Genomic DNA, 26,046 nt, shown 5'->3' with positions numbered 1-26,046 from the left:
TGTTTCTTAGTTTGTTCCCTTTGACCTTCGTTCAATATCGTCTCGAAACGTTGTTCGTCGGTTCGCTTGTTTTCAACCTAGGCTTAACGGCACGCTTGATATTTTCCAAGTCCTCTTGACTCTTGAGTATTTTATTCAACTCTATCTCCGAGTCTCCGGACAATCCACCTCTTGCCTTCGAACTCGTCGCATTCTCGCCGTGTACCCATTAGTAGCTCTGCCTACAATGTCGAGCAACCAGGCGCGGATTAATGCTCTACTGAGGAAGTCGCTTGTTGGGGAACTTCTCGACACCCAATTTTACCTGTTCTCGGCTCGATCGAAGTGTGAGGCTCAGGCCAACGTCACCAACCTTCAAGCATTGTTTGCTAATGACGAAGCACTCACCGCGGGTTCAGAATACTTCAGTACCTGTGAGCCTTTTCACAACTCTGTTACCACTCAGTCAAGTTCAGCAGACACTTTCAGTACTTTCCGAAAAAACGCCCAACGATCCTGCTGTGGTCGAATTTCAAGACTACCACGATTGTGAGGGAGGGATCTCTCTTGATGAATATGGCTATGCGTCCGATAGTGACCTCGATGAAGAAGAGGAGGAGACCAGCGAAACTGTACAAGACAGTAAGTGACTTTACCCATCCTGTCTGCGGCACCGGACTATAATCTTATGTTGATCTTTTGAAGATATGGAACAAATGTCTCGAACGACACCGGTCAAGAACTTTGCTACCAAAGGGACGCAACGTATTATTCCAAGCCGCAGATTATTGGTAACAGATACTGCATTTAATACGTACGGTTTACCAGCCTGGCGCTAGGTGCCATTTTGTTGCTGATCGACTTCGTATAGATGGCGGGCTTTATTGGACTATCTGTACACTGACGAGATCGCTTTCGCACCTTTGCGATCACAAGCAAGTAAGACAGTTGGACGTCGCAGCCTTCATGAGCCCACACCATGCTCTCCGAAGTCTATGTATCGTCTGGCATGCAAGGTGCGTCTCGTGTAACCTTTGATACTCCATGTGAACTCATACCGAGGATTATACTAGATAAAACATGATAAATTGCAGGCTAAAACGCTTGCTGCGATAAAGTCTAGTTTGACTGAGCACAATATTCTACAGGAACTCTCTTCGTCTCTAACATCCAAGTGAGTCAGTCGTGCAATTGTCCTACCATTGGGATGTTGACATGTCTTCTAAAGGTTTCCTGCCATTCTTGAGATGGAAGTTGAGATTTTGTTCCAGAAAATTGTCACTCCCACTGTCATGAAAGATTTTCCGGCACTTATTCAAAAGATTGCTGGCGCTAACCTCCCCCATGGGGCTGACATCCTGACCAAGCTCCACGAAAGGATGCTAAGGCAGCACTACCCTATGAGTCTCTCTCCTGCGCCTGCGCCTCCGCCTGTGAAAGGGTATGTCGATACACGAATTGCTACTAAATCTAATTTCCTTCCGTTGAAGCTTTGCAAGTGAACGTGAAGGTTCGCCGGCGCCAAGTGGTCCATTCAAATTCAACTGGGCAGAGCCACCGATGCCGGTATCGGTGTCGTTCTAAAGAAACTTGTAGCCGCATTAATTATGTGGGCTCCCGTAGCACCACAATTTGCTCTCAACTAATGGGCCGGAGGTGTCTTGGCACTACCGCTACTTAGTTTAGGTCAGAAGAGGTCAGAAGGCATATAATCTGGACACGCCAGCTAGATTGGCACGTGTCAGATAGGACAAATATCAATATTAATAAGGGAGATCAGTAGTACTATATAGTACTAGCAGGACCAAAGGACAACTCTTATCTGAATTTGAATGGATTCCCGAGAAATCCACCTCGCAGAGGCATCTGCCCCTTCTCCGCGTGTAAAAGCTGCTCCACGGACCTCTGCCATCCGCACGCAATTCTCCTACTCCCCTAGTGACGATGGAACAGACGAGAACCTCCTTATTCTTCTGCACGGGCTCGGTGAGCACGGCATCTGACCAATTAGCTAGGGCAACTAATCCGAACTAAGTCGTCGATGAACAGGCGACACGAACGTCCCCTTCGCGCGCCTCGGGCGATCACTCAAGCTCCCGCAAACAGCCACCCTCGCGCTCCGCGCACCCGACATGTACGTCTCTGTTCCATCTTCCTGATAACATTTGTATCGATTTTGAGAATGTTCTAGTGTCCCCTTTCTGTACGAACAGGCTTTTCAGTGGTATCCTTCCTTTGACCAGCTCGGCGACCTCATCGAACGGCCAGATCCCAGTCATGCACTCAATCTTTTCAAGAATATCCTCATTCATTTAACGGGTGAATGCGGGTGGCCTCCACATCGCATCCACTTGTTCGGGTTCGCGCAAGGCGGAAGCGTCGCAGCTGAAGCATGTCTGCAGTGGTGGCGTCGCGAGCTTCAGCTCTCATCACAGTCGCGCATGACCGACAACAAGACCCCCGTGCGGCCCTTAGGTTCGCTCGTTACTATTTCTGGCCCGCTGCTCTCATATCCAACACTGTCGAAACCATGCGAGACGCCTGTTCTTGTATTCCGCCGCCCACGTGAGCTCAGGAATGCTGACCTGGATGCGTTCAGGAAAGGATTCTCCAAAGTAAAGGATGTAGAGCGTGCGGGTGAGGGTATGCCACGCGCAACCTTAAAGGAGGAATGGCAGCCAATCTTGGAGTTCTGGGGTGAGGTGCTCGGATGGCGTCCTGGAGATGGTCTGTATGAAGTCACGACGGGAGCGTCAAGTTGAGAACGAGAAAATTTCGCACATCGCTTGAAAAATATTGAAGACTCGCAGAAAGCATACATATGGATAATGATAAGTGGCTACAGATATATTGCAATGCGTATATCATGATCCTTCATATACTGGTCGTATGCTGCATGAGCATCGTCAACGAGTTCGGTCAAAAGCTTCTCTTCCCGATCCTCCAGGTCGTTCCTCGACTCGTCTATCCCCCACACGAAGTGCGTGCTCTTCCTCTCGATATTCCCCACGACAAACTCAGACCAGACCTTCCACGGTCTTGGCGAGATGGGGACAATGTCCTGGAGGACTTGCATAGGTGGCGTGTCAGAGTCCCAACAGAGCGCTAGGCACGCCAAAACGGCAGCGGATGCTCTAGAACTAGCTTGGTACGTTTTCACCTCCGGATTATTCAGTAGGGTAATGAGGGCATTCGACTGCACGTCATCTCCCTTTGCTGACAGATATAGGTTGCATGCCCCAGACACTAAGAGCGATAGCAGGAACATGATTTGTCCTGGTAGAGACCCGAAAGGCATAAAGGCGAGCTGTAGGGTAACTTGCGACAACGCTATAAATGCACAAAGAAGGAGGGTGTAACCACCTCCTTTGAGCTTCAGCCGCAGTCTTCCCTTGGTCACAGCGTTTACGTCCTCCTCGTTGCCCCTCAATATTACGATGCGGTTATCCGACAGTAGCATGCCGTCTCCGGGTGGAACTCCATCTGCTGGTTTGAGCCGTTCAAGGGTGATCCTCCCCGTGCTCATGATGAAAGAAGTGATTCCTGAGGAGACCATTCCAAGCAGAATCATCTTGAAAGATAACCAGTCCTCGACCCTGGCACAACCGGCGCAAGCTGCGATGCTAGTGGCCACAGCGATTATGGACAAGAAGGAGTGTTTAGAACTTCTTGGGGGCAGCGTGTCATCTCCCGTCAACACTTTCTTCTTGAAGTCCACGATCATCAATTGCATCGGCGTCGGGCTGACCCTCCGACCAACTATCACTGGACTGCACTCCTTGCCCCTCCAGTTGCTGTTAATCAGCATGTACGCAAGATGGCGAGTGTGCTGCATGACCGTTCCTGACCGCGATGCAACGTATTTGGGCCCTTTCTTGCCATCTATGCCGAGAGAAAGCGCGAGTCTCTCGGAATACTGTGAGTCGGAACTCTGCAACAAAGTTCTAACCAGCTCCCACACAATTGCGTGGCATCCGGGTGCGTTGTACCATCCATGCCATATCCGACCGTACAGCGGTTGTAATGCAAGCGCGGATACGGCTGCTTGGCCTCCGAAAAGAATTGCTATTCCGGATAAGACGTCGAGGTCAAAATGTGACAACGATAATCGAGAAGAAGTGAAAGCGCCGGTGAGGCAACTGAGAGGCGATTCGAGGGACATGATAATCTTGTTGGAAGGGAAATGGCCAGCCTTCTTGCACTTTTAAACATTCCTTGTCTGATGACCCTGAGTAACCATCATAGGACACTCAGCACAGGTTTGCGATGTGGGTAGGTACATAGAACTTCCACCTCGAAAACCCTGCAAATAAAAATCACCCGCAGGCCACAGTTCATGAGCAGTTTACATAAATTGCTTGTATTCGTGTGGGTACAATACTTCCTCAGAACGCCACATGATATCAAGGGTCTCGTGGTCAGTCCATGGTTCAAGCTGTGATCCGTTTTTACAACAGGCGCGACCAATGATACTTGCCAAATTCTCTCCACAGGAACGATTGATGGGCTATGTCAATACCGTATAAATCTCACTGAGAAATGGAAGTTGCATTGGTTTGTGATATGTACTTGTGCTTTTTGGTAAGATTATATTAGGCCACAACCACAAAATCAAAAGTCTCACTCGGGTACAGATACAGCTATTGTTATGACATAGTCAACTTCAAGCGTCACCTCAGAGGCGCGAGTATGTCCCTTTCGGATGTTCACCTCAATCTGCTTGTCTGAAATTATTCCAGTTGCGAAATCGGTCCGGCGCTTCTTGATGTCATCTATGTCGATGGAGCATTTCTCAATGATAGAACACACAGGACACCCAGTGCCACCACCGCCCAACTGCGCAGGATGTGGGGCGGTGGAACGCCTCGGTGGAATACTGCGGTCGTTATGTCCTGTGGAAGTAGGGGAGAGAGACTGCGAACGAGAAGACGGTGTGAGAGGGGAAATAGGGTCGACTTGGTTGTCAGATTGGATGGAAGTAGGGGAAGATAGCGCAAGAGGAAAAATAGGATCGAATTGGTTGTAAGATTGGGTAGAAGTAGGGGAAGTTACAAGACGAGGGACGTCACGGACGGTATGACGGCGAGCTTGCGAAGTGTCAACATGTTTGTGTAGGTTAGGATCTGTGTAGAGGTGTACCCAAGGACGGTGATGTTCGACCCCAATGAGAAGGACTGTAACCTCGGTACCCGGGCCCTGCGAGTAAATGCAGCCACACTGCACGTTATCTGAAAGCTCGATACGAGTGTCGTGGTCAAGAGCTTTGTAGCCACTCCCTTGACGAATATCATGATGACTTCTCGGCTTGGGGCATACATAGTAGCCGCAACCTTCCAAAATGGCATCTGTAGACCGGAAAGTGAAGAACTGCTTGCGATTAATGCTTGGAAGTATGTGGTGGTCGACCACAATACATATTTCACGCGGGGAAAGGCCTTTGAGATCTTCGGACTCGAGTGTTGGAAGCTTTGTGGGCGAAGTCCGAAGAAAATTACCGGGACTACTTTCTATCAAGTAGATCCCGCAGGGAAATTCCTGATCTCCCTTTTTGCATTTCAAGACGGCAAGCCATGCGTTTCTATCCCACTTCATGGGAAGAGTAATGCGAATGCCGTCATTCGAAACGGAATAGCCACGCGGTAGGTCAAGGGGGTTGCGATGTCGTGGAGTAGGAAGTAGGTTGATAAAATGGGAATGATCAATGGTGACGACCGGAGGAGCTGACCACTTGAAAACGTCAGGTGTAGATGCCAATAGTCCGCGATCTCTGACAAAGCTGGGTTGAGTCAGTGTATCTAGCCAGGCGAAAATGGTTTGATCATCAGATGACTTCATGATCTCGAGCTGCAGGCGTTTGAAAGCTTTCTCTCCTTCTCCGTAAATGATGGGCATATGGATGTTAAATAACCCCATCAGAGAATACGCTCTGTCCTCTATTTTCCGCGTCTTTCGCCCCGCAGCCCATGACATTTTCTCCGCGATACTAGGTTCGCATGGATTGCCCAACAGAACATCTTTGCGGATGTGGGTGATTTCATTCAGGATAGTCGCAAATGTCGCCTTGCTCCCGATCCTGGTCCAGTCCGTGTCAAAAAAATAGACATTATCGGGAGCGATTAACTCTTGTAAGGTCCATCCTCTTTTGAACCATTCGGCGTTTTCGAGAGCAAATTTAGGGTTCTCCCTAACGGCATCGTTATCGACATCGTGCAAGTAAACGTAGCACACAGCGGATTCCTGGTACCATGCGTACATGGAATTGATCGCTTCTGATAACTCTGCGCTGCTGGTTTTATCGATGCAACAGGTGTCAATCCAAATATACTCGAGACCAGCTCGAGAGGCTTGTTTGCACGCTCCTTGGAGTTTCGTTAAGCCCTTTTTGATGTGGACGTTTGGAGGGAAATTGGACTTCTTGAAGTAAACCGGTAGTGAATAACAGCAAGCAGAAGCTCGAACAAGATTACATACTGCATGATTATCGTGAGACCCTTCACTGGGAGAAACTGACATGTGCTGCAAGTCTTGGAAGGAGACTTCTTCGCTGTCCGCAAGCCATCGGTGAGATAAGATGGCATAAGGTTGGACACCCGTGGGCGTTTCTAATGTTAGTCTCGTGGTGTGTAGCAGTCGCATTGATTTTTTCGCTCTGCTGTGTGCTTAATCTCAGGCCCTTGACTTGGAGTTGCAGTCAAAGGGGAAACTCACCGCCAGGCGGATGATGATGAACGAAGGGCACGAAGGAAGACCAGTATAGAAAACAAAAAGCGGTGGCTCGATTCCTTCTAAAGAACATTTCTCAGCGTCAAATGATAAGGTAGAAAAGAGCAAGAAGGTCAGGGCGCCCGAACTCAAAAACAGTGCCTCCAAAACTGAGATAGGCTGTCCTTATGTTACTCCAGTACAGCAAGATTTTGACGTTGTTACCATCGTTATGAAAGCGGTTTGAAACAAAGTCATGACACTGCCACAAGACGGACGAGCGTAAGTGTGCACCTAGCGGGGGTGAAGAATAATATGTTTCAGCACTCTGCGGACCTTCATATGGCATTACTTGATTGATGTACTGATTCTGTCAAAAAAAAACAACGGCATGGAATGTTCTGCAAGCACCTGTACATAGACAATAACACGGAATTATGTTAGCGTTGGCAGGATTTCGTCGATGAGTACGTACCACCAAAGAACAACAAATTTGGATTGGGAGTAGGTGCTAACACAGCGTCCAGACACAGCACAAGTGTCAGGGCCTTTCGTCCCTGACGTTGGCGGCGGCAACTGGGAGTTTGTACTACTAGAGACTTGTTAATTTATTCCAAGTTGAGGGTCGCCTACCTTGCCATAATGTTAGACCTGAACAACCAGACACCAGACACCAGACACCACTGGACCACTATTAAATTGAGAGTCAATGGATTAGATTTGTTAGGACAAAGCCGTACGAAATGGTAGACCTGAGGTTCACCAGCATCATCTACCCCTAGTGGAGATTGTGCGCACAGAGATAGCGGTGCAACTCCCGAACGGGTGTTTACTAACTGTGTAGGAGACATCAAACTCAAGAACGAACCCGGTCAACGCCTACGGTATGTGCGTCAAGGTTGAAGCATATTAAGTGAAGCGCCCCTTGGCTTCGCGAAAAAAAAAACGCACAAAATTCTTATCAAACACTCCCAATAGTGTCAAGCATCGAGCTAGGTAAAGATCAATGACGATCCTAGTGACCTTCTTTTCGTGCACAATCAGTCCAGGCTTAGTACAACAGAAAAATACGGACCCCTAAATAATGAACCTCATCAGGCAACACCGCATGACTTTTCCATTGTGCAGACGGTGTGGACAACATTTGATCGCCTAATACATCTCCATTACGGCCTCCAAAATTTCTGCTCTTCTTTGTGCATATGGATCCGCTTCTTCCGGTGTGGGTAGCTCGATGTGTGTATCGACCCATGCAAGCGCCCAAGCGCCATTCCCTGCCTTCGTTCCCCGAAGCATCTTCCGCTGTCCAACTTGTTCCCAATGACAGCGAGTAGGTTGCGTGTCTGTGCGATCTAGAGAAAAAGAAATTAAAAAAATAGGCAGGAACAGCAAAAAAGATATACATACAATGCACCAGTCCTGTGTGTGGCTCGTACACACCAAGCGGATACTGTGACTCCTCCGCTCTAGCTCTCTTCCTCTCCGCACCCTCCAGCTCCTCAGTTGCCCCTCGCTTATCCTCTCCTTCAGCCGCCAGCGATTCCTTCCCCTTTCCCTTGTCTAGTCCATCCCCAAGAATTCCACCACATGCGACCCTTGCCTCCCTTCTCATCCGCGCCCATTCCTCACCAGCATCCCCGACGCGTCTCGCAGTCTCCGACATCCAATTCTCTTCCGTGAGCCCCTCCCTTGTTAAGAGCGATTTGCGCACCGCGCTGTGTGGTCCATCACTAAACGGCCCCCAACCAGTGCTCCCGAAAATGGTTGTAGGCCCTCCCGCTCGATATATACCTGATGACGTCGAGGTGGCGGGCTGCGTGCCTGAAGGTGCGGATTGAGATGAGGCACCCAGGGGGTCCGGAAGCTCGCCGACGAGGTCGCCTGGCTTGAGTCCTTTTTCTGTGATTTCAGTAAGAGATTTCGCTTCGTAGTAGTCGTCTGTGATCCAGCGGCCCTCTGTAGCAAGAAATGATAAATTCAGGACGGATTCCATTTCAAAGAAAGAATAAGAGCGTACCTAGTATCAACTTGGCGCCATGAAGCTTATAGGCACTACGTGCGGTGACAAGGGTGACGCTGCGCGTTTTCAGGTGCGCACCGAGCTTCCCTGCGGCGATGAGGAACTCCTTTTCGGGTTGCGTTGCGGAGAGCTTGAGCGCGAGCGGATTGCGTCGGAAGAAGTACAGAGAATCACGAAACCCTGACGCACGCGCGGCGTCGATGGCGAGCATGTACTGCCGGCTTGGGTGCCGCTGGGGTAGCACGAAGGTATGACATTTAAACTTACGACCTGGAATGCCCCAAACACGGGTTAAAACAAGGTTGAGAGACAGAGCAGGTAGAAAGATAGTACACACCTCCTAGCAGATTGCCATCCGCATCAACCTTCTCGTCACCTTTCTCATCCGGGTCTGTGACGAACTCATCGCCGTCAATAAAGTATACCTTCCCCCCAACTCGCATGAATGGTCGCCCGTCCTGCTCCCCCTCCTCGGCTTCAGCTTCGTCAGCCTCTTCGCCGTCGCGCTTTGGTAGCCGAATAGTCAAAGCCCCACGACCCCGCCCTCGCCCTCGTCCCCTTCCTCTCCCGCGTCCTCTCGGGCGGCTGGGACCAGTGGGAGCAGCACCTCGACCTCTTCCACGCGGGCGTCCCCGGGGCCGAGGGAACGGTCGTGGCTCAACGCCTTCAAGCCCAGTCTCCTCCGCTCCGCTGCCTTCGCCTTCATCGCCTTCACCCTCGACAGCACCTTCTTCGGGTTCATCATCGCCAGGTTCATCTTCGTCAAGCACACCCTCTGAATCCTCTCTCTTGGTCTGGAGTTCGCCCTCTTCGATGGAGTCGTCGTCATCTTCATCTACAACAGACGGCGTAGCTGGCGTTGGCGCGAGGCGCGGTTTGAGAATGATCTTAGGAGTGGAAGTAGATGTGTTGGCCCGTTTCATTGTCAATTCGAGGGCCGGTTCTTAGTATTTGTGGAGTCAAGGGTGCAGCGATGCTAGTGATGATAGGAGAGATAGTTGGTAGACTCGACACTGAAGTTTGAAAGTTCGGAATCCTCAAGAGGGTGTGTGATTCCAAGACGCGTCGCGTATACTTAGTCTAAGTTATTCTCAGCTCATGTTGAATCATAAACTCATGCTCAACGACGATCTGTCACTCAATTTTGCAGGAACGAAATCGTTCCGAACAATACAATATATAACAAGAGCATGCAAAACGATTGGGAGAAAGCGATGTTTGATTCATTTGGTCAAGAGTACAATTCGCAACCTAGCAGCACCCCCAGCCACATGTCCAGCTGAGAAGAATCCGTCTCACTCCAACACTATTTGGCGCGCGGATGAAGGAGAACGGGGCGAGACCTGCCCGGCGTTAGCGCACCGCAGATTTTGTTGAGGCCTTAGCGGCACAGGCTCACTCTGCTTCGTCGTTTACTCTGTTGAATTATGATCAGAGAATGACGGAAAGTATATGAAATGAATACGAACTGGAACGGGCTCTCATCTTTCTGCGCTTGCGTCTGAGTCTACGGGAACGCTTTTTCTTCCACTTGTCTCTCATCCTGGCGGCACCCGAAGGTTAAATCGACAAACGGCAATAGAACTTAAAATGTAACATACCTGTTTGATGATGGACGTGTCTGAGGAGAACGCCTTGGAAGCGTGGGGTACTATCGGTGGGGCTTGATGGTACTGTACAGCTGCTTACTTAAGACAGTCTCATGGCTTGAGGTCACGTGCGGACGAATGGATGAAATAATTTGAAATTTCGACTTGATCTAAATTATGACTCAATGCCAACACAAGCATGAACATCGTATTATCTAATATCCAGAATAACAATTGGAAGGACTACGGACCAAGGGGAAATCGTAAAAATTGTGTTGGTACATGGACTATAGGAGCGAGTCGAGCGACAAGGGAATGCAGTTACAATATTTGGTACAGCGAGTGCCAATAGCAAGTACAGAGCATTAAATATGTCAAGTTAAAAACACAGTCGCTGCGAAAAAGCGCCATACATACTTATAATATGGCATCAAGGCTGATTACATCTTGCAAGGTGCCTTTTCCATAGATCGAGGCTCCGCATTGCATGTCGATGGTCGATCTTCACTCCCTATTCCGTAGGATGAGATACCGTCTTTGAGCGTAAGCTGGCATATATGGGCCTGCAAAGGCTGCAGTTTTCCTTGCTCCATCTCACTGGTTTTCCCTCCAGGGACAGTCGAGGGGTAACTGCGAGTGTGTCTAGCGATTGCGATGCGAATAAGTACCATGTAGAAGGCAATCGACATGATTGGTACAGCCTATTGGATTCAAGTTCAGTTTTTTTTAATGATAGATTTTAACAGCGGAATCACCAAGTCCACCAAAACAAGCTGTCCATTGTTCGAGCAGAGGAAACAGATTAGTGTGGTGACGAGTGTCACAGAATACAAAACAGCAGCATCCATGAGCACGCGCACTATCGGCATCATAGTGCTCTTCGTAGCGCGAATTGGAGAACAATCGCGTTCAATCTTCCAGATGCGATATGCCAGCAATCCTGAACACATTCAGCGCGTCTGGGCATTACGTTGACAGAAACATGCTTACCTGAACTCAAGAAATTAGTCGTCATAGTCAAGATTACGAACGCAGTGATCCACTGCCCAAGCGGTTTGGCGAAGATGACTTCAGAACTACTGGCTTGTGAAATAAAGTAATTCGCGGCAACACCGGTCACTTTGAGGCAACGTCAAAACACACGACTTCCTGAGAAATTGCGACCTTACCTACGGAGCCGCACCACAGCATGCTTGGTGCGATAATAACCCAAACGGATTGCCAAACGACATAACAGCGATAAATCTTTTACAACACAAGGCGCTTCTATGAGCCCAGAGGAATTTAAGCAGCAAGAAGGTAAACCCACCACCACCCCATCAGCAAGTAGAGTTTGCAAGAGGTATAACGCATGCTTAATCGCATATGATTTTTGGGTAATATCTCCGAAGAACCCGGCTGGCCCGCCTGGAAATGTGTCGCGATACTTCACCAGTCCATCTTCGGCACGAATGATGTCCACGACAATGTGCTTGAGAGAGGTCAGCAGGCGAAACCAGATGTAAGAGGGGAGAAGCTAACCGCGGTACTAATCATGAATAAGAGGATGGCCACCACAGCGATTGGGCGATTAACATCCTGGATGCGACATTTGTAGGTCAAAGCCCAAACGGTGCCCATAAACATGAGAGCCGAAAAGCCTAGAGAATTCTATCTTGGTGGACACGGGAAGGACGAACTCAGTGCGTACTCACCGTATAGCATGCATTCTAGCGACGTCGACAATACATTAGCGGAATCCAATGGGATGCCACTTGAAGTCATGATATGGTATCTGGGAGATCAGTGCGAAGATATGGGCATATTGAGCATTTTCATGCAGGTATCGTTATATAGATATCAGGAAACGGCTTGGGTTATCGTAACAGGCATTGCACCAAGCCATCCGAGTCCTGCCCACGGTGGGGCTCGTTGTCAGATCTCGTCGTAAGACCTCGACATATCATGATGGATTTCATCACGGATGGGCTGATGGTGGACGAAGAAGATCAATATAACATGATATCATACATAGTTCAGGAAATTAAGCTTTGATTCTCGAAATGCTGTCCCTGTGAATTGGAGTTGTTACTTACTTATTGGGTCGGCTCGGGGTTGAGTGAATAAGTTGTATCGAGACTCGAGAGTCAGTTCTCTGGAAATGAGTCGGACTCCCAAGGACACTACTTGAGTCCACCGAAGGACAAATGTTGTAGTGACGGCCTTGGACGAGTTACCTTGCTTGCAAGGTCGATAGTACTAGTAGTGTGCCACCAAAAACTAACACGCATCGCGTAATAATTTGAAAGCTGCTGTCAATGCCGTCGACGACGTGCTATGTCTGTCCCCATCAATGATCAATCTTATGAAAGCCGAACATGGCCATTTCCACGCACTAGCAGCATAGCCATTACGCCCGCGTAAAGCTTCAAAAGCACATACTGATATGATAGATACGGCAAACAATTGTACTGCTATGGGATTGATACATCACAACCAATGTGACTTATTTCTCGGCTCAGTGCTCAAGCGCTCACGGCTACGATGATGGTGTTTTGTTTGCTCGAATATGATTCCAGCTAGAAAAGCGAACAAACAAACCAATCAACTATCGTTTTAACTCAAGCAGAAAAGGGTATCGCACCCATTTGACTAGCTATCACTAGTACACCTAGTTTCCCGCAAAACATTGATCTTCGAAGTTGAAAGAAGAAAGACCTGGATGTTCGCGGTCTTGCGCGTCGATCAAAATTGATCATTACCATATATGGGAATTGACATCTTGCGGCTAAGCAGAATCAGCAGACACCCACCTGACATGTACATGCTACGGACACTATCAGCCAGCGCGACGAAACGGTTCGCCGTCTGCGAAATACGACCGTCCAGCTCTCTGCCATGTAGACGGTCCTTCAGCGTTTTTATTTCCACCCGTATCCCCTCAGCGCACGCTGCACAACATCCCCGAGCCGCGTCTCCAACCAGTCGCACACATGCTCTCTTCACGCGCTACTCCTCTTCCAATTCAGCAATATCTGACCCATCTCGCCCCGACCTCTTCTACCACCTCGTTTCGCTTCCTACGATCGGTTCAGCCTATGCAATTTCCTTCCTCACTCAACCACCCCCAACCCCCGATTCGTGCTCAGTAATGGGATGGCTGCCCGCAGAAACTGCAGGAGAAGGGGACGCGGAAGCCGGGCTCAATGATTTCGTAGAGAACCGTAAGTCACTTGCATCATATTATTCCACTCCTTCACGTACCCACTGACGGTCTACACAGCCAAGTTTCGCGCAATCATGCACAAGGCAATCCAAACTGGCCTACGAGAAAAAGTGGATGACATTTGGATGAACGGTGCACTGCAATTGCAACAAGGCTGGATGCATATACATGGTGTGTCATGTCTGTCAATTCTTTTACGTTCGACTAGAACCAAGCACAATGACAGACAGCCGCAACCTTCCAGCACTAGGCAGAATAGGCGACCCGGATGATATCATCGCCTCCGTGTTAGTGCAGGACAGCAAAGTAAGTTTTCATGACGTGATCTTACTGAGCACTGCTCATCAGGGCCTTAAAAGATTCTTCCCGAGACATACCAGCCTATGCCATCATATCGCCTTTGCACTTCTGATGGTCCGACACTTCTTACAGATGGCCTTGCAGCCAAGTTGAAGTCGGTACTACAGGAAGCCGTCGCCGGAGAAGCATCCCAGTGACGTCCCCTTGTGCCCGCGTCACCACCACCCTCAGCCGCAGAGGTTAAAAACTCATGTTCGCCTGGTGATCACTAGTGATCATGGACAACTAGTACTTATCACTCACATTATTCCACTTCCTACTGAACACTGCATATCATACTTGCATCTTCACATAGTCACACCCATATTAGCCAAACCCTCATGCATGCATGTCCTGCAGTTCGAAACTGAAAAGTGTGCCTCCATTTGCAAGTTTAATACAACGTGAGTCCAGCTCCAGAGAAGCAATACGATGAGATTACAAGATATGCGGCATAAATCATGGCATAGCACGAACACAATAAAAGCAGATGCGAGCAGTAGATATGGGAGAGGATAAACGATGAGCAAGATAAAGATAGGGAGCAAAGATGGTCGTTAGATGTCATCAAGATAGTTGTAAGATATGATGCATAGAATATGGTTTCAGGACTTTGTTTTGTAATAGTTCTTCACCGGTGGTATGAGCTGCGGGGTGAGCGAGGTCCAAAGAGACCAGGGCTGCCTTGGTCGGGCACAATCAGGTTAGGCTCAATCGATGGCGGCGTAGGTGCCATAGCAGGGTTTGCTAGTATCCATATCGTCAATTCACCCGCTTAAACGATGCAATAAAACCCGATACTCACGATGCCAGGTAGCCCAGGAATGCACAGGGGGCCTGATAGCTGCAGGACCAGGTTCAGGGGCCGGTGGTTGGTCGGGACGTTGCTTGCGAATGCGCCTGGTGTTACGTGGCATTGTGCGCCATGCTGGACGAGCATTTATAGGTTCGTCAGGAGGCGGGGGAGGTGCCTCGGGCGGTGGAGGCGCATCAGGTCCAGGCATCGGCGGTTTCCTGACAAATACATGAGAACGGCTCAAGTTGATGATCAAGGCGTCTTACCAGTCAGCATCAAACTCCCCTCCTGGTCCGTATTTAGCTCTCATCATCATTAGATATCCAAGTTCACTAGAAGAAACCGACGTTTAGACACATGAACAACACACTCAAACACGAACTCACTGTTGGATATTACGGCGCTCTTCACGAAGCTTGCCGACTTCTCCAAGGAGCATCCGGACCTCGGTCGCGAGTGCTTTGCTGAATTCATCAAGATACTAGAAACCGTCTTGTATGAACATTTTTCAAAAAAAAATGCACGGTTCACAGGCACTTACCACTTGCACATTGAATGGGACTTGCTCTCGGGCAGTAGCACGGACAGCTTCAAGGGTGTCTTCATGCCGCCGCTCGCCTTCAGCCCGCCAGTCTGTCAAAAGAAAGAGAATCAGCAAAGCACCACTCAAAGCCACGCCCACGACATACCCTCAGAAAGAGCTTGGAGCGCCTCCCTCATTTCGCTATTTTGCCGGGTAAGCTCATCGAGCACCACTTGAATGTCGGGCTTGCCCTCCTCTCGCTGCCTCCGCTCTTCCTCTTGAATTCGATCCGCCTCACGGTCTTGAATGAGCCTGGAGACCATATCCTTCAGTTCATGGAACTGCGCATCTTTCTCAGCACGCCTGCCCTGCTTCTCTTCCCATCGCTGATCCATAAGCTCCCTCTTCCTCGCACACTCATCCCGTTGCTCCGAAACTAACTGTGTGATATCGCCCAATTGCGCGCGCATGCCATCGTCACGTTCATTGGCAGCCGCCCGCTCCTCGTTCTCAGTCAGTCGTAGCTGCCTTTCACCGTCAAGCTCCCCACGAACGCGTGCAAGCTCTTCTTCCAGATCATGAACCCTTCGTTCGCGCTCTTCATCCATGCGAGCACGCTCGTCGGCAAACTCAGCACGTTCCCGCTCCCTCTCGGATGCAAAATACTCCCTTTCGCGATCAAATTGCTCGCGCTCGAGTTGAACTGTTTGCAAAATGTCCGAGGAATGACGAGTAGCTGCTTCCACAGAAGCTGCGTGAATCGATTCGATGATGGAAGCATTATCTCCAGATCCAGGTGGAGGGACCGGCAGAGGAGGTACACTGTGCGCCCTCTCTTCCAGCTGAGCAAATAGCGCATCACCGCGCTGTCTTGCCTCAGCCTCACGACGATCTTCGTTTTGGAGGAAGGCATGCTCTCTTTCGTCTTCATTGTGTCGGAACTCTTCTTCACGACGATTTTCAGCCTCATGAGCCTCATGAACAACTTGAGTGAGTTCGCGCTCTGCTTCATCCAGTCGTTGATGCCGTTGTTGGAGGGCATCATCAAACCCGGTAGTCGCTGGGTCAAAGTGCACATGATCACTAGGAGCATGACCCGGCGGTAGGCCATGATCATGACTAGGAGTGTGACCTGGTGGTAGGACATGAACCATCTCGCTCTGTGAGTGGACATCATCATCATCCCGCATAGATGGTGGCACGCCTCCTGCGTGCGATCCTGCGCGTGACGGAACTCGCGAAGCACTACGTTGTCCATGTGGGTCAGCTTCGTCATCTGGAACTCGCGAAGCACCGCGACGTGTATGTGGGTCAGCTGCGTCACCCATTGCAGTCGGTGTTCGACGATGCCGTCCAGCATCGTCTTCCGTTGTAAGAGGCGGTCGATGGTATGGCTGTCTGTCGTCGTGTTCCATTGGGGTTTGATGGTGTGGCCGTCCATCATCGTCCATTGCGGAAGGCGTGTGATGGTGTAGTCTATCATCGTGACCCATTGCAGAAGGCGTGCGATGATGCGACCGTCCGTCGTGGTCCATTGGGGAGTGTGTTCGATGGTGCGACCGTCCAGCGTCATCATCCCATTCAGGTGTCCGACGATGTGATCGTGATCGTCCAGCGTCGTCATCCCTTTCAGAAGGTGTCCGACGATGTGATCGTGATCGTCCAGCGTCGTCATCCCTTTCAGAAGGTGTCCGACGATGTGATTGTGATCGTCCAGCGTCGTCATCCCTTTCAGGTGTCCGACGATGTGATCGTCCAGCATCGTCCTCCCTTTCAGAAGGGGTTCGACGATGTGATCGTCCAGCATCGTCATCCCTTTCAGTTCGAGGATGTGACCGCCCAGCTTCGGAATGTACAGTTGGAACGTACACACCTGTGAGGTTTATCAGAGTAAGCCCACACGCATGTTAACCCACGTACCTGGTTGTACTCCCGGAGTCACGATCACAGGTCCGCTATGCGATCCAGGGTGCTGCCTTGGTTCATCAAGCCTGATGATAGTTGGCTGACTGGGCGATCGAGGAGGATCCTCAAACCGCGGAGAAACAGGGATACTATGACTAGGTACATGTCCTCCTGTAAAATGAGTAGGGATGCTATGACTAGGTACATGTCCTCCTGTAAAATGAGTAGGGGTTCTGGAGGCAGTTCTGTGAGGCCGTGAGTGTGAGTGGTCGTCTTCGTCAGAACTGGGACGGCTGTGACGAGGACGACGAGGGGAGTGATCGCCTCTCCCGCGTCTGCGTTCTGCGTCTCCTTCTTCGGTTGGAGAGGGTGAATTGGAGTCTCCGTGACGATGTGGGCGGTGACGGCGGTCATCATCTCTATGTCTTTCGCCTCGTCGTGGCGGTGGCGACCGCGAGTAATCATCGTACCGCCCTCCCCGTCGATGGCGGTCCCCGGGAAAGTAGTCGTCATAATAAGGGCGACGGGGGTAATATTCAGGTGAGTAGCGTCGACGGTCATATCCACGTCTTGGGTAATATTCAGGAGAGTCAGGGTGTCGGCCTCGTCGATCATAACGATCGTAGTATGGATCTCTGTGTCCACGAGGTGATCGAGACCGAGATCGTGAACGATCAACTTGTGCCACGGTACCAGGCACCACGACTACTGGCGGACCACCCGATCCAGCAACACCAACAGGAAAGTCATGACGAGTGGGAGGTCTGTCGACATATTGAATGTGATCTGGCGACGGCAATACGACAGGGGTGGACGGATGACCATGAGGACTTGTCGGTATCACCACTACGTCTCTTGATCTCCCGGAACTGGAACTGGACCTAGACCTGGGTGGGTGAACTATCACGGGAGGACCTCCAGGGCCGTACGTGCCTGGCGGTGGTATCCCAGCGGGTCCATACTGAGAGGGCTGCATGGGCGCTAGTCCATACTGAAAGGGCTGCGATGGCGGAGGCTGATCTGCCACGCCTACTTGAGGGGGGGGTGCGGCAGGCTGTTGTGGAGGCATGTTGATATTGATAGTCTGAGGCGGAGGGCTACCATGACTGTGTGGATGCTCCTCTGAATGTACAACGATAGGGATATCTCCTTGGTGACCGCCCTCCGGATCGTGATGTACATGGTGTGAGCGAGGTGAGTGAGGTTGTTGCGCATAAGTATGTTGGGTATTCGAGCTAGCCTCACTCCTTCCTTCATCACTGTGTTGAGCATCACTGTGTTCAACTATGATTGTGGGATGTTCGATCCTGACTGGCCTCCCGTATTCATTGTCGCTAGACTCTGAAGGAGGCCTTGTAGGAATGACTCCTTCATCATCGTCGTGAGGGCGATGCTCGTACTGAGCGGGGTGCATTCGTTGGGGGAAATCATCATAAGCATCCGGGATTACTGGTCCTTGACCTGGACCGTAATGCTGAGGTTGTGGCATGCCCTGCCTGCGCCATTGAGGTTCATCGGGTATGAAAGGAGTATATTGGCCTGGCTGAGGAGAACCTTCATAGGTGGGGATGACAGGAGGCTCTGGGGCCGGTTGAGGAACGAATCCAAGAGGAGGACCAAGAATATGTGGAGGTGGGACGGGTCCAACGGGAATCACTCCATGGGGAATTTGAGGTTGCGGCATTTGCATGGCTAGGAAGACCAAGTCAGCATCCGTAAACCAGCAGTAACGTCTACTTACTTGGGTGCACACCTGGTTGCACACCTGGTTGCACGCCGGGCTGCATCCCTAATCCCAGTCGTGCAAGGTCGTTTCTGAGTTCATCGACACGAGCGGTCACCCCCCGTAACTCTGCTTGACGGTCCTGGACGTCCCTTTCGAGCCATTCATTCAGGCCTCGCATGTACCTCATCAATTCTCGTTGTTGATCCACAGTCGCCAGTTGCGCGAGACGATGTTCCTAACGCAAAACAAATCAGCGTCCCAACAGTGTATAAATAGCGTGACTTACTCGAAGGATGTTCATCAATGTATCAAAAAGTGGCAATTGCACTACGGTCTAGGGGAGAACAATCAGAACCTCAAAAATCATATCCCAAGATTTACTTACTGGTCCCGGAGGCATTGGCACGTATTGGCGACCACCTTGTTGGCCAGGGATAACAGGCGGAGGAGGCATGCCCTACAGAATTACAAAGGTTACATCATTGCTATCACATCTGTGAAAAACGTACCGAGCCATCTGCTCTCCGAGGACGGTACCAGGTTTGATGATCGCGAGTGTCGTCATTGGGTTCAAGGTTAGCAGGCGCGCTCGGAGGTCTTCCGAGCCAGGGGATCTAATTGGAAGGTTAGTATTTATTGGATTCGCTCAACAGCAATACTCACAGGCTGAGGAGGAGGAATATTAGTAGGCGGGCGTGGACGTGCGGGATCGGAAAAAACTCCGGGTGGTGGTGGTGCCGTCCCAACAGGTTGGGGAATACGTGGCCCAGGTGCGCCTGAAAATACTGTCTCAGTCTCAGTTGCAGGTGGGTTGCGCGGTCTTCGACCGCCACGTGGAATACGATGAACACCAGGGAAAGGTGCGTGTGGAGTCTCGGGCGAGAACACCACCGGCTCTGTAGCAATCGGATACGTCGCAGGCCGTGCTATGGGACTGGTACTCCTGGACCTTGGAGGACGTGCCGCAGGTTGGTAAGCAAAGGGGATCAATGCTGGAGGCGGCTGGACTCCTATAGGCACTTGAGGCGGAGGTGCCTGCAATAACGCAAGCAGTTCATCGTCAAGATTTCCACGAGCTCTGCGTGGCTGGGGTGCAGCAAGAGGAATACGGTCCCTCAGGAGCCGCGTCCAGTCCTGCCAGCGCTGCTGGAAATCCTCTGCATCCGGATCAGTACCAACGTCAGAAATAGACTCTGATGGGGGCTGGATGGGGACTGGTCGTTCAGTCTCGACCCGTCTATCGATGAGTTGACGCAAAAGAACCTCGATGGCCTGAAGCCGCTCGTTGAACTCTGTGGTGTCCAGAGGACCTACGCGTGTCTCGCGCAACTCGTCCAACATATGATTTGTAGACACCTGGCCCTCCCAAAGCGCGGTCGTCTGCTCTCTCAACGAGGTCAGCATGTCTCTTAGCGTCTCGATTGTAATGCTATCGCGCTGCCGCACAGTGGCGGCTGACGCTGTCGAAGGTGTTGGTGACGAAGGTGTCGGTGACGAAGGTGGAGGAGTGGGTGTTGACGAAGATGTCGCCGACAAGCTGGGACCAGGGGAAGGGTCGCTGGAAGAAATCTCAGATGGAGTGACCGAGGACGATGATGAGGAGGAGGGCCAAGATGGCTCCCCAGAGATTAAATGTGAGCGTTCCATAGTCTCTGCTTCCAACTCCGTTTCCAACAGACTCAAGTCATCATCCGAGTGATGCGAAGACAAGAACGACATGACTGAGTTGACAGAACTCGGGGAAGATGGGTGCATAGGGGGTGGAGACATCTCGACAAGGGTAATACCCGGCCTCGGGCGCGGTCCTCTAGGTGTCGAGAGCACACTGCTGCCCCCGACAGACGTGTCTCTGGTTGGCACAGGTGGCGGTCTCTCCACGACGAGGTTCGTACGGACGTACTCCGATAAATCATACAGTTCGTCCCGGATAGCACGTACATTCTCTGCGATTTCCTGCGTTTCCTCGCCTCGGAACTGGTCGATCTCTTGGATATGGTGAAGAAGACGGTCAATATCGTGCGTGATGGTTTGCTCAGTGTGTGTGCGCGTGTGTTCCGTCTCAAGGACAGAATGTATGGAAGGAACATCATCATGAGGTGTCGTCACACTGACGCTCATCGACACCGAAGTAGGGGCAGGGGATACCGGGAGAGGCACAGCCCACGGGGAGGGTATTGGCATCTATAACAAAAGATTCAATACACCACATCAGTATTTCAACCAGAATGCGATGAAGAACTACCCACATATCGCACTGACTCCTGACTTCTCGTCGACAGCAAGGACGGAACTGTCGAAATGTCACTGGCAGCTCTCACACTCACTACATCTTCTTCCTCTGCCTCAACGGCAATGCTCGACACACCGCTCACGGTAGATGCGGTCCTTGATAGCGAACTCGATGCGCTCGTCGACATCGTCAGCGGAGTCGGTCCACTGGATGGCGAAGACACCAACTCTGGTTGATGAAACATCTGTCTAGGAGACGGTGTAAGAGAAGAAATAGTCTCTGTGATAGGTGTCAGCCTAGCAATACTGCTCAGCGGCGATACACTCGGGCGCATAAACGACGTCTCAAAGCTGCCATCGATACCCTCCTGCAATACGACGCTCTGCACACTAGGGGTGGGCTGCAATGCAGACGAATCAAACGACACGTCCGTCTCAGAAGGCCATTGAGACGGGTGCACAGATGGAGTGACTGCCTCCTCATCAGGCTCAGATATCGAGAGAGCTGTAGTTTGTACGGTCCGAGGTGTCGCGCTGACGAAGGGCTCTGTCGACTCTGTCAAAGTCGAGACAGACGTGTCAAGTTCTGGTTGTGCGGGGCTCAGATCGCTCTCGGTGTATGATAATGACGAGTCGGTGTGGAAACTGACAATGGGCGTCGGTGTCTCGGGCACCTCTGTAGTAGGTGGGGCACTCTCCAGCAGGCTGTCATCCTCTGCGAACTCTTCCAGCGCAGTGACAGCCTCAGGCGTGATCGATACCTCCAGCCTCGGTTCCTCAGAGACAATACTGGGAACTTCGCTCGGTGTCTTTGGGGGAGGTGTGGGTGGCAGATCTACTTCCACCTCCTCATCCTCGAAGTCAATGGGCTCGTCAACGTGCTGGTGAACGGTCTCGCGAACGGTCTCGTGAACCGCCTCGCGAATGGTCTCGTGAATGGCCTCGTGAATGGTCTCGTGAACGACCTCGTGAATGGTCTCGCGGACGGGCTCGCGGACGATCACACGAATGGGCCCAGGAATGGGTTCCTCGCGAATGGGCTCTTCAATGGGCTCTTCAGCAGGAAGTTCTACAGCCAATCCTGACCTCGGTGTACTCAACCCCTCTTCGCTCGGGATCGTAAGACATACGCTTGCCGTCTCATACTGCGTCTCCTCCTTGTCACTCTTGCACACTTCCGCCGTCCAGAAATCCGTTTCGGTCTCGGTCTTGCATTTCTCCGCTGTCACATACTCTGTCTCCACGTCACTCATGCACCGCTCTGCAGTTACGAACTCCGAGCTCACGCACGTCTTGCATGTGTCCAATGTCTGATAGTCCGACTCGCTTGGGATCGTTGGAAGGCTCTTGAATGACGCAGTGCTCGGGCTAGGCGACGCATAGGCTGTGGTGTATCCCTCACTCCCACTACTGTCCCTCTCCTCCACCGCCAAAAATGCTTCCGTTGTCGTGGTGGGTGTCCTGCTCCTTGTCCACCCGCTCAGCGTTGACCTCGTCGTCGCAGAGTTCTCCCTATCAGACGGCTCCTCGCTCGTAGAATATGCACCATACCGCCGTCTCCGAACTTCAGGGGTACGAGATAGGGACGGTGAGGTGGGGGTGACGGCGTAACTACCACTCGTATAGGTGTATGGCGTGCTGCTCGTATACCCACTGGAGGAGTAGGTGTACGGCGTTCTAGACCGGCTGTCGCTCGACGAGTACGGTGTTCGCGAACGCCCATCGCTAGATGTGTATGGCGTATAGCTCCCACTGCCATCATGCGAGTCCCCAAGGTAAGAGTTACTCTCCGTGCGTCTGTAGCTCAGCGTGCTCGGCACGATCTGCGTATTCGACTCGCCGCTCGTGAAATCAAATGCTGTTCCATCCGTTACTAAGCCGGTCGTTGTCCGGCCATCGCCACTCCTGCTTGTCCTGGAGCTGTCTGCAGAGAAAAAGTCGGATACGGGACGAGAGTCAAGCGCGCTGGACGTGCGCGAGCCGGCACTGAAGAATTCCTCCTCACTGACACTGAGGGCTCGATTCCTGATCTTCCCAGTGGGAGGCGGGGTGACACGAACATCGCCCCCCAATCTCGGGCCACTGCTCACCGTCACTGGGCTTCCCCCACCCACGCCCAGTATGCCGCCACTTTCCGAACTCAAACTTTCGTTGACCAAGCTCAAGCCAAAGCCTAGACCAGGCTTGGCAGAACGAGCACGCGACACGGCACTAGCGAACTCCTCGTCGAGGTCTGTGAGGGATGAGGTGCGGCGCAAGGATGAAGATCGGGATGGAGCGATGATACGCGGGTCAGAGGGGTAAAGGTACGACATGTCATCTGTGGTCCTGGTGCGCTGGCCACCTGCACTCAGACTTAACCCCCCAGAATCGCTCCCCAGATCCGACAGACTCGGGATCGTATGCAGCGGAGGTACAAACACAGTACTCCTGCTTCCGGCAGATGTGGAAGTGGTAGAGGCTATGGAACGGATGGTGCCTATGCTGCCTGTAGGCGAACCGGATTCGGAGCGATTGGGGAGTGACAAGGAACGGTCCAGTGCTTCCCTGTTTACATATCATCATGTACGGTAAGGGGACACATCAGAATTAACCAAATTTAAGTATAACACGAATTACTCACCAAACCGCGCTCACCCACCTCACCCTCTCCCTCGCACTCTCCGCCGCAAGTCGCTCAACACCATCACCATATAACAGCTGGAACGGACACAACACTTCCACGAGACTCACGCCGTCGTCGGTCACCTACCGATATGTTCCATATCAGCGTTCTACGGCTTTCATCACCACAACAGAGCACGTACCTGCGCTGCTGCACTCACTCCCCCGACATCACCTCTCGCTCCAGGATGTGTAAAGCCAGGGGTACTCCTCACTTCTGTACAATTGATCAGATCCAAGCTCACTACGCCCCGGCCTCCCCCAGGGGCACTCCAAGAAAGAATAAGCACGTGCGGGTAGAGCAGTGCAGAGCATTTTTCCCAGCGATAAGGTGTTGGGGAGTGAACATTCAGATACCAGAGGGTGCCAATGCGGATGGGCTGCGTATGAGGGATATGGTTGGAAATGAACTTGAGGCCAAAAATAGAATTGTGCATACCTCCCGGTTCTCTCGCCCCCCCAGATCCGTCATATCAAAAGGCGGAGGTATAAGGCTGTTCGTAGAGCTCACTCTCCTCCTCATTACATTGTTTCCACTGCCCGCATTTGCTTCGTTTTCCCTGTTCTTGTTGTCGCCTCCATGCACATTGCCCCTTCCAGCGTTCCTATCAGGTGTTGCTGGCAGCTGGCTTCGCGGCCCCTGACGTGATGCGCGTCTACGAAGAGAGAACAGACCCTCCGTCTACGCCCCTCAGCACGCGTGTACCCCAACTTGCCATGTCACACGCACCTTTGGTACCGCCGGCGGAGACAACTCGCTCCCACCTTCACTGCTCTCACTCCTCACTTTTCCTAGCCCTGGCGTGCGTTCCTTCCACGCAGCTACAATGTTCCGCACGCTCGTCAACGGACTCCTGGGGCTCGTGTTGGTGTCGTTCAGAGGGGCGGTGCTGCGACGCAAGGCAGTCTGGGTCTGAGTCTGGCGCGTGGGTGTAATATCATCCTGTTTGCCTAGGTCGAGAAGAGAGTCAGCACGAAGAAGGGAGTGAAGGTAAGGTTAGAAGAGGCATTGACACACGCACCCCTAGCAACCCCAAATGCACTCGAAAACGTACTCGCAAAATCGCTTGGGCTTAGCTGTGTCCTCCCTGTCCCTGTCGCCGTCCCGCCGGCGCTGTACGTCCTGGTAGGTGTGCCAAACCCGCGGACCGGTGGACTTAGCAAACTCGATAAGCTGAGGTCGGTCCCACCTCCACCTGAAGAAGTCGAGACTGTGGAGCGTGAATCATCGGACCTGCTTTTAGTGGGAGAGGAGGGGCGGGACGTGGTGTAGCCCGTAGTGGTATATCCGCCTGTCCCCGTCCCTGTAGTATATCCATATCCAGTCGAAGTGAATCCTGTGGTATAGCCGTATCCAGTTGAGGTGTACCCCGTGGTACTCCCTAAATGCGGCGTGCTCTGGGTGGTAGGTAAAAATGGGCTGGTAGTTCTCTCCTTTTCCTTGCTGGGGGTACCTGAACGGTCCTCGAAGAATGCAATAAGGTCACCCGTGCGACGGCTGGTTGTGGGCAGATCTGGGGTACCACGCGTATGTCCTTGGGAGTGCGTGCTGAGTCTGTTAGCAGGGGCTTCAGTAGCCAGCCGAGCATGCGAGTTGGAGATTGCGCTTAGGCGGTGTGCAGAAAGACGGTTCTGGGCATAGGAAGTCGGCCGGCTGGGGTTCTCGGTGCGTTCTGAGATTGTGCTCAGGACGCGGGGGTCGCGTGTGACATAGGTTCCTGTTGCTGTTGCCGTGTCTGCCGAGTACGAAGCGGAAGTGCCAGTGTAGGACCCTGTACCACTGTACGGAGTAGATGTACTGAATGATGTGTAGGACGGCCGGGAAGAAGACCATTGGGAGACGGCATCCTGAGTAGCATTAATCTCAGCGTCAAGGTCGAGCTCGGTGAGAGCTGCTTCGACTTCAGCGCGTTCTGCGAAACTGTCGTCGTAACCGTGACCTTCGAAGCTGTTTTCAGAGCGGGGAGGACTGAATGCAACGCGTCGGAGGAGGCCTGGGGAGGCGGATGAATCTGTGGATGCGCGGGGGGTATCTATGTGTATAAATTTGGTGAATTCGAAATTGGTAAGGACAGCTAACATGCCACCGACCAGAACCAGAGTCATTCGAGGCAGACGAATACGTCGTCGTGCCATAATAACCTGGGGAGCGCGGGTCGAAGCTCGACATCGCCCGCGTCTGTGCTGTTAATTGTCAGTTCTAGATTGCAGCCGTCGTCGTTCTCACTGTCAAAAGGTCAGTACAGATATCAGCATTCGGAAAGCACAAAGCACGTATTCAACAATCGTCAAACCAACTCAAATTCAGGGCAGGCATAGTCGCGACCGTGTTTGGTCACGTGTGTGTTTGCAACTGGCACCGTTACCAC

The 26,046-nt window shown here is 51.7% G+C and overlaps 9 protein-coding genes across 9 annotated transcripts; 3 read left to right on the top strand and 6 right to left on the bottom strand.

Annotated features, from left to right (window-relative positions):
* Window positions 1-79: 79 nt before the first annotated feature.
* Window positions 80-1,646, top strand: DEU56DRAFT_367305 (uncharacterized protein). Its single transcript, XM_041345887.1, has 6 exons — window positions 80-413; window positions 469-621; window positions 685-793; window positions 851-995; window positions 1,053-1,153; window positions 1,208-1,646. The coding sequence occupies exons 1-6, from the start codon at window positions 227-229 to the stop codon at window positions 1,479-1,481; spliced, it is 969 nt and encodes a 322-aa protein (XP_041208121.1). The 5' UTR covers window positions 80-226; the 3' UTR covers window positions 1,482-1,646.
* DEU56DRAFT_367332 (uncharacterized protein) lies at window positions 1,451-2,780 on the top strand. The gene is made up of 3 exons (XM_041345889.1): window positions 1,451-1,965; window positions 2,029-2,113; window positions 2,171-2,780. The coding sequence occupies exons 1-3, from the start codon at window positions 1,812-1,814 to the stop codon at window positions 2,739-2,741; spliced, it is 810 nt and encodes a 269-aa protein (XP_041208120.1). The 5' UTR covers window positions 1,451-1,811; the 3' UTR covers window positions 2,742-2,780.
* Window positions 2,709-4,252, bottom strand: DEU56DRAFT_367321 (uncharacterized protein). The gene has a single exon (XM_041345888.1). It carries the CDS (start codon window positions 4,139-4,141, stop codon window positions 2,819-2,821), a length of 1,323 nt encoding a protein of 440 aa, XP_041208119.1. The 5' UTR covers window positions 4,142-4,252; the 3' UTR covers window positions 2,709-2,818.
* An 843-nt stretch (window positions 4,253-5,095) lies between these two features.
* Window positions 5,096-6,615, bottom strand: DEU56DRAFT_871593 (heterokaryon incompatibility protein-domain-containing protein; the record flags this gene model as incomplete). Its single annotated transcript, XM_041355714.1, has 4 exons — window positions 5,096-5,196; window positions 5,475-5,479; window positions 5,705-6,357; window positions 6,451-6,615. The coding sequence occupies 4 exons, from the start codon at window positions 6,613-6,615 to the stop codon at window positions 5,096-5,098; spliced, it is 924 nt and encodes a 307-aa protein (XP_041208118.1).
* A 1,218-nt stretch (window positions 6,616-7,833) lies between these two features.
* DEU56DRAFT_737404 (chromatin remodelling complex Rsc7/Swp82 subunit-domain-containing protein) lies at window positions 7,834-9,624 on the bottom strand (the record flags this gene model as incomplete). Its single annotated transcript, XM_041348582.1, has 4 exons — window positions 7,834-8,033; window positions 8,089-8,637; window positions 8,699-8,971; window positions 9,039-9,624. The coding sequence occupies 4 exons, from the start codon at window positions 9,622-9,624 to the stop codon at window positions 7,834-7,836; spliced, it is 1,608 nt and encodes a 535-aa protein (XP_041208117.1).
* Window positions 9,625-10,686: 1,062 nt separating this feature from the next.
* DEU56DRAFT_367205 (uncharacterized protein) lies at window positions 10,687-12,485 on the bottom strand. The gene is made up of 7 exons (XM_041345886.1): window positions 11,985-12,485; window positions 11,812-11,930; window positions 11,600-11,761; window positions 11,460-11,535; window positions 11,281-11,409; window positions 11,046-11,230; window positions 10,687-10,991 (listed from the first exon to the last, which is right to left on the bottom strand). Exons 1-7 carry the CDS (start codon window positions 12,052-12,054, stop codon window positions 10,731-10,733), a joined length of 1,002 nt encoding a protein of 333 aa, XP_041208116.1. The 5' UTR covers window positions 12,055-12,485; the 3' UTR covers window positions 10,687-10,730.
* A 571-nt stretch (window positions 12,486-13,056) lies between these two features.
* DEU56DRAFT_806355 (uncharacterized protein) lies at window positions 13,057-14,218 on the top strand. The gene is made up of 4 exons (XM_041353334.1): window positions 13,057-13,493; window positions 13,553-13,666; window positions 13,722-13,801; window positions 13,855-14,218. Exons 1-4 carry the CDS (start codon window positions 13,088-13,090, stop codon window positions 13,990-13,992), a joined length of 738 nt encoding a protein of 245 aa, XP_041208115.1. The 5' UTR covers window positions 13,057-13,087; the 3' UTR covers window positions 13,993-14,218.
* Window positions 14,191-14,877, bottom strand: DEU56DRAFT_367159 (uncharacterized protein). The gene is made up of 2 exons (XM_041345885.1): window positions 14,640-14,877; window positions 14,191-14,581 (listed from the first exon to the last, which is right to left on the bottom strand). Exons 1-2 carry the CDS (start codon window positions 14,836-14,838, stop codon window positions 14,466-14,468), a joined length of 315 nt encoding a protein of 104 aa, XP_041208114.1. The 5' UTR covers window positions 14,839-14,877; the 3' UTR covers window positions 14,191-14,465.
* DEU56DRAFT_367158 (uncharacterized protein) lies at window positions 14,878-25,914 on the bottom strand. The gene is made up of 17 exons (XM_041345884.1): window positions 25,769-25,914; window positions 24,700-25,710; window positions 24,408-24,628; window positions 24,117-24,359; window positions 23,821-24,057; window positions 23,637-23,761; window positions 21,031-23,560; window positions 19,448-20,965; window positions 19,294-19,398; window positions 19,170-19,241; window positions 19,071-19,118; window positions 18,800-19,019; window positions 17,074-18,750; window positions 15,320-17,026; window positions 15,172-15,263; window positions 15,017-15,111; window positions 14,878-14,962 (listed from the first exon to the last, which is right to left on the bottom strand). Exons 1-17 carry the CDS (start codon window positions 25,845-25,847, stop codon window positions 14,893-14,895), a joined length of 10,050 nt encoding a protein of 3,349 aa, XP_041208113.1. The 5' UTR covers window positions 25,848-25,914; the 3' UTR covers window positions 14,878-14,892.
* Between the last annotated feature and the right edge of the window lie 132 nt (window positions 25,915-26,046).

This window comes from Suillus clintonianus (assembly GCF_016758775.1).
Source record: "Suillus clintonianus strain FC179 chromosome Unknown DEU56scaffold_39, whole genome shotgun sequence".
NCBI classification, from domain to species: Eukaryota; Fungi; Basidiomycota; class Agaricomycetes; order Boletales; family Suillaceae; genus Suillus; species Suillus clintonianus.
Note: the sequence above shows the minus strand (reverse complement) of the source record. Positions and strands in the feature narration are given on the sequence as shown.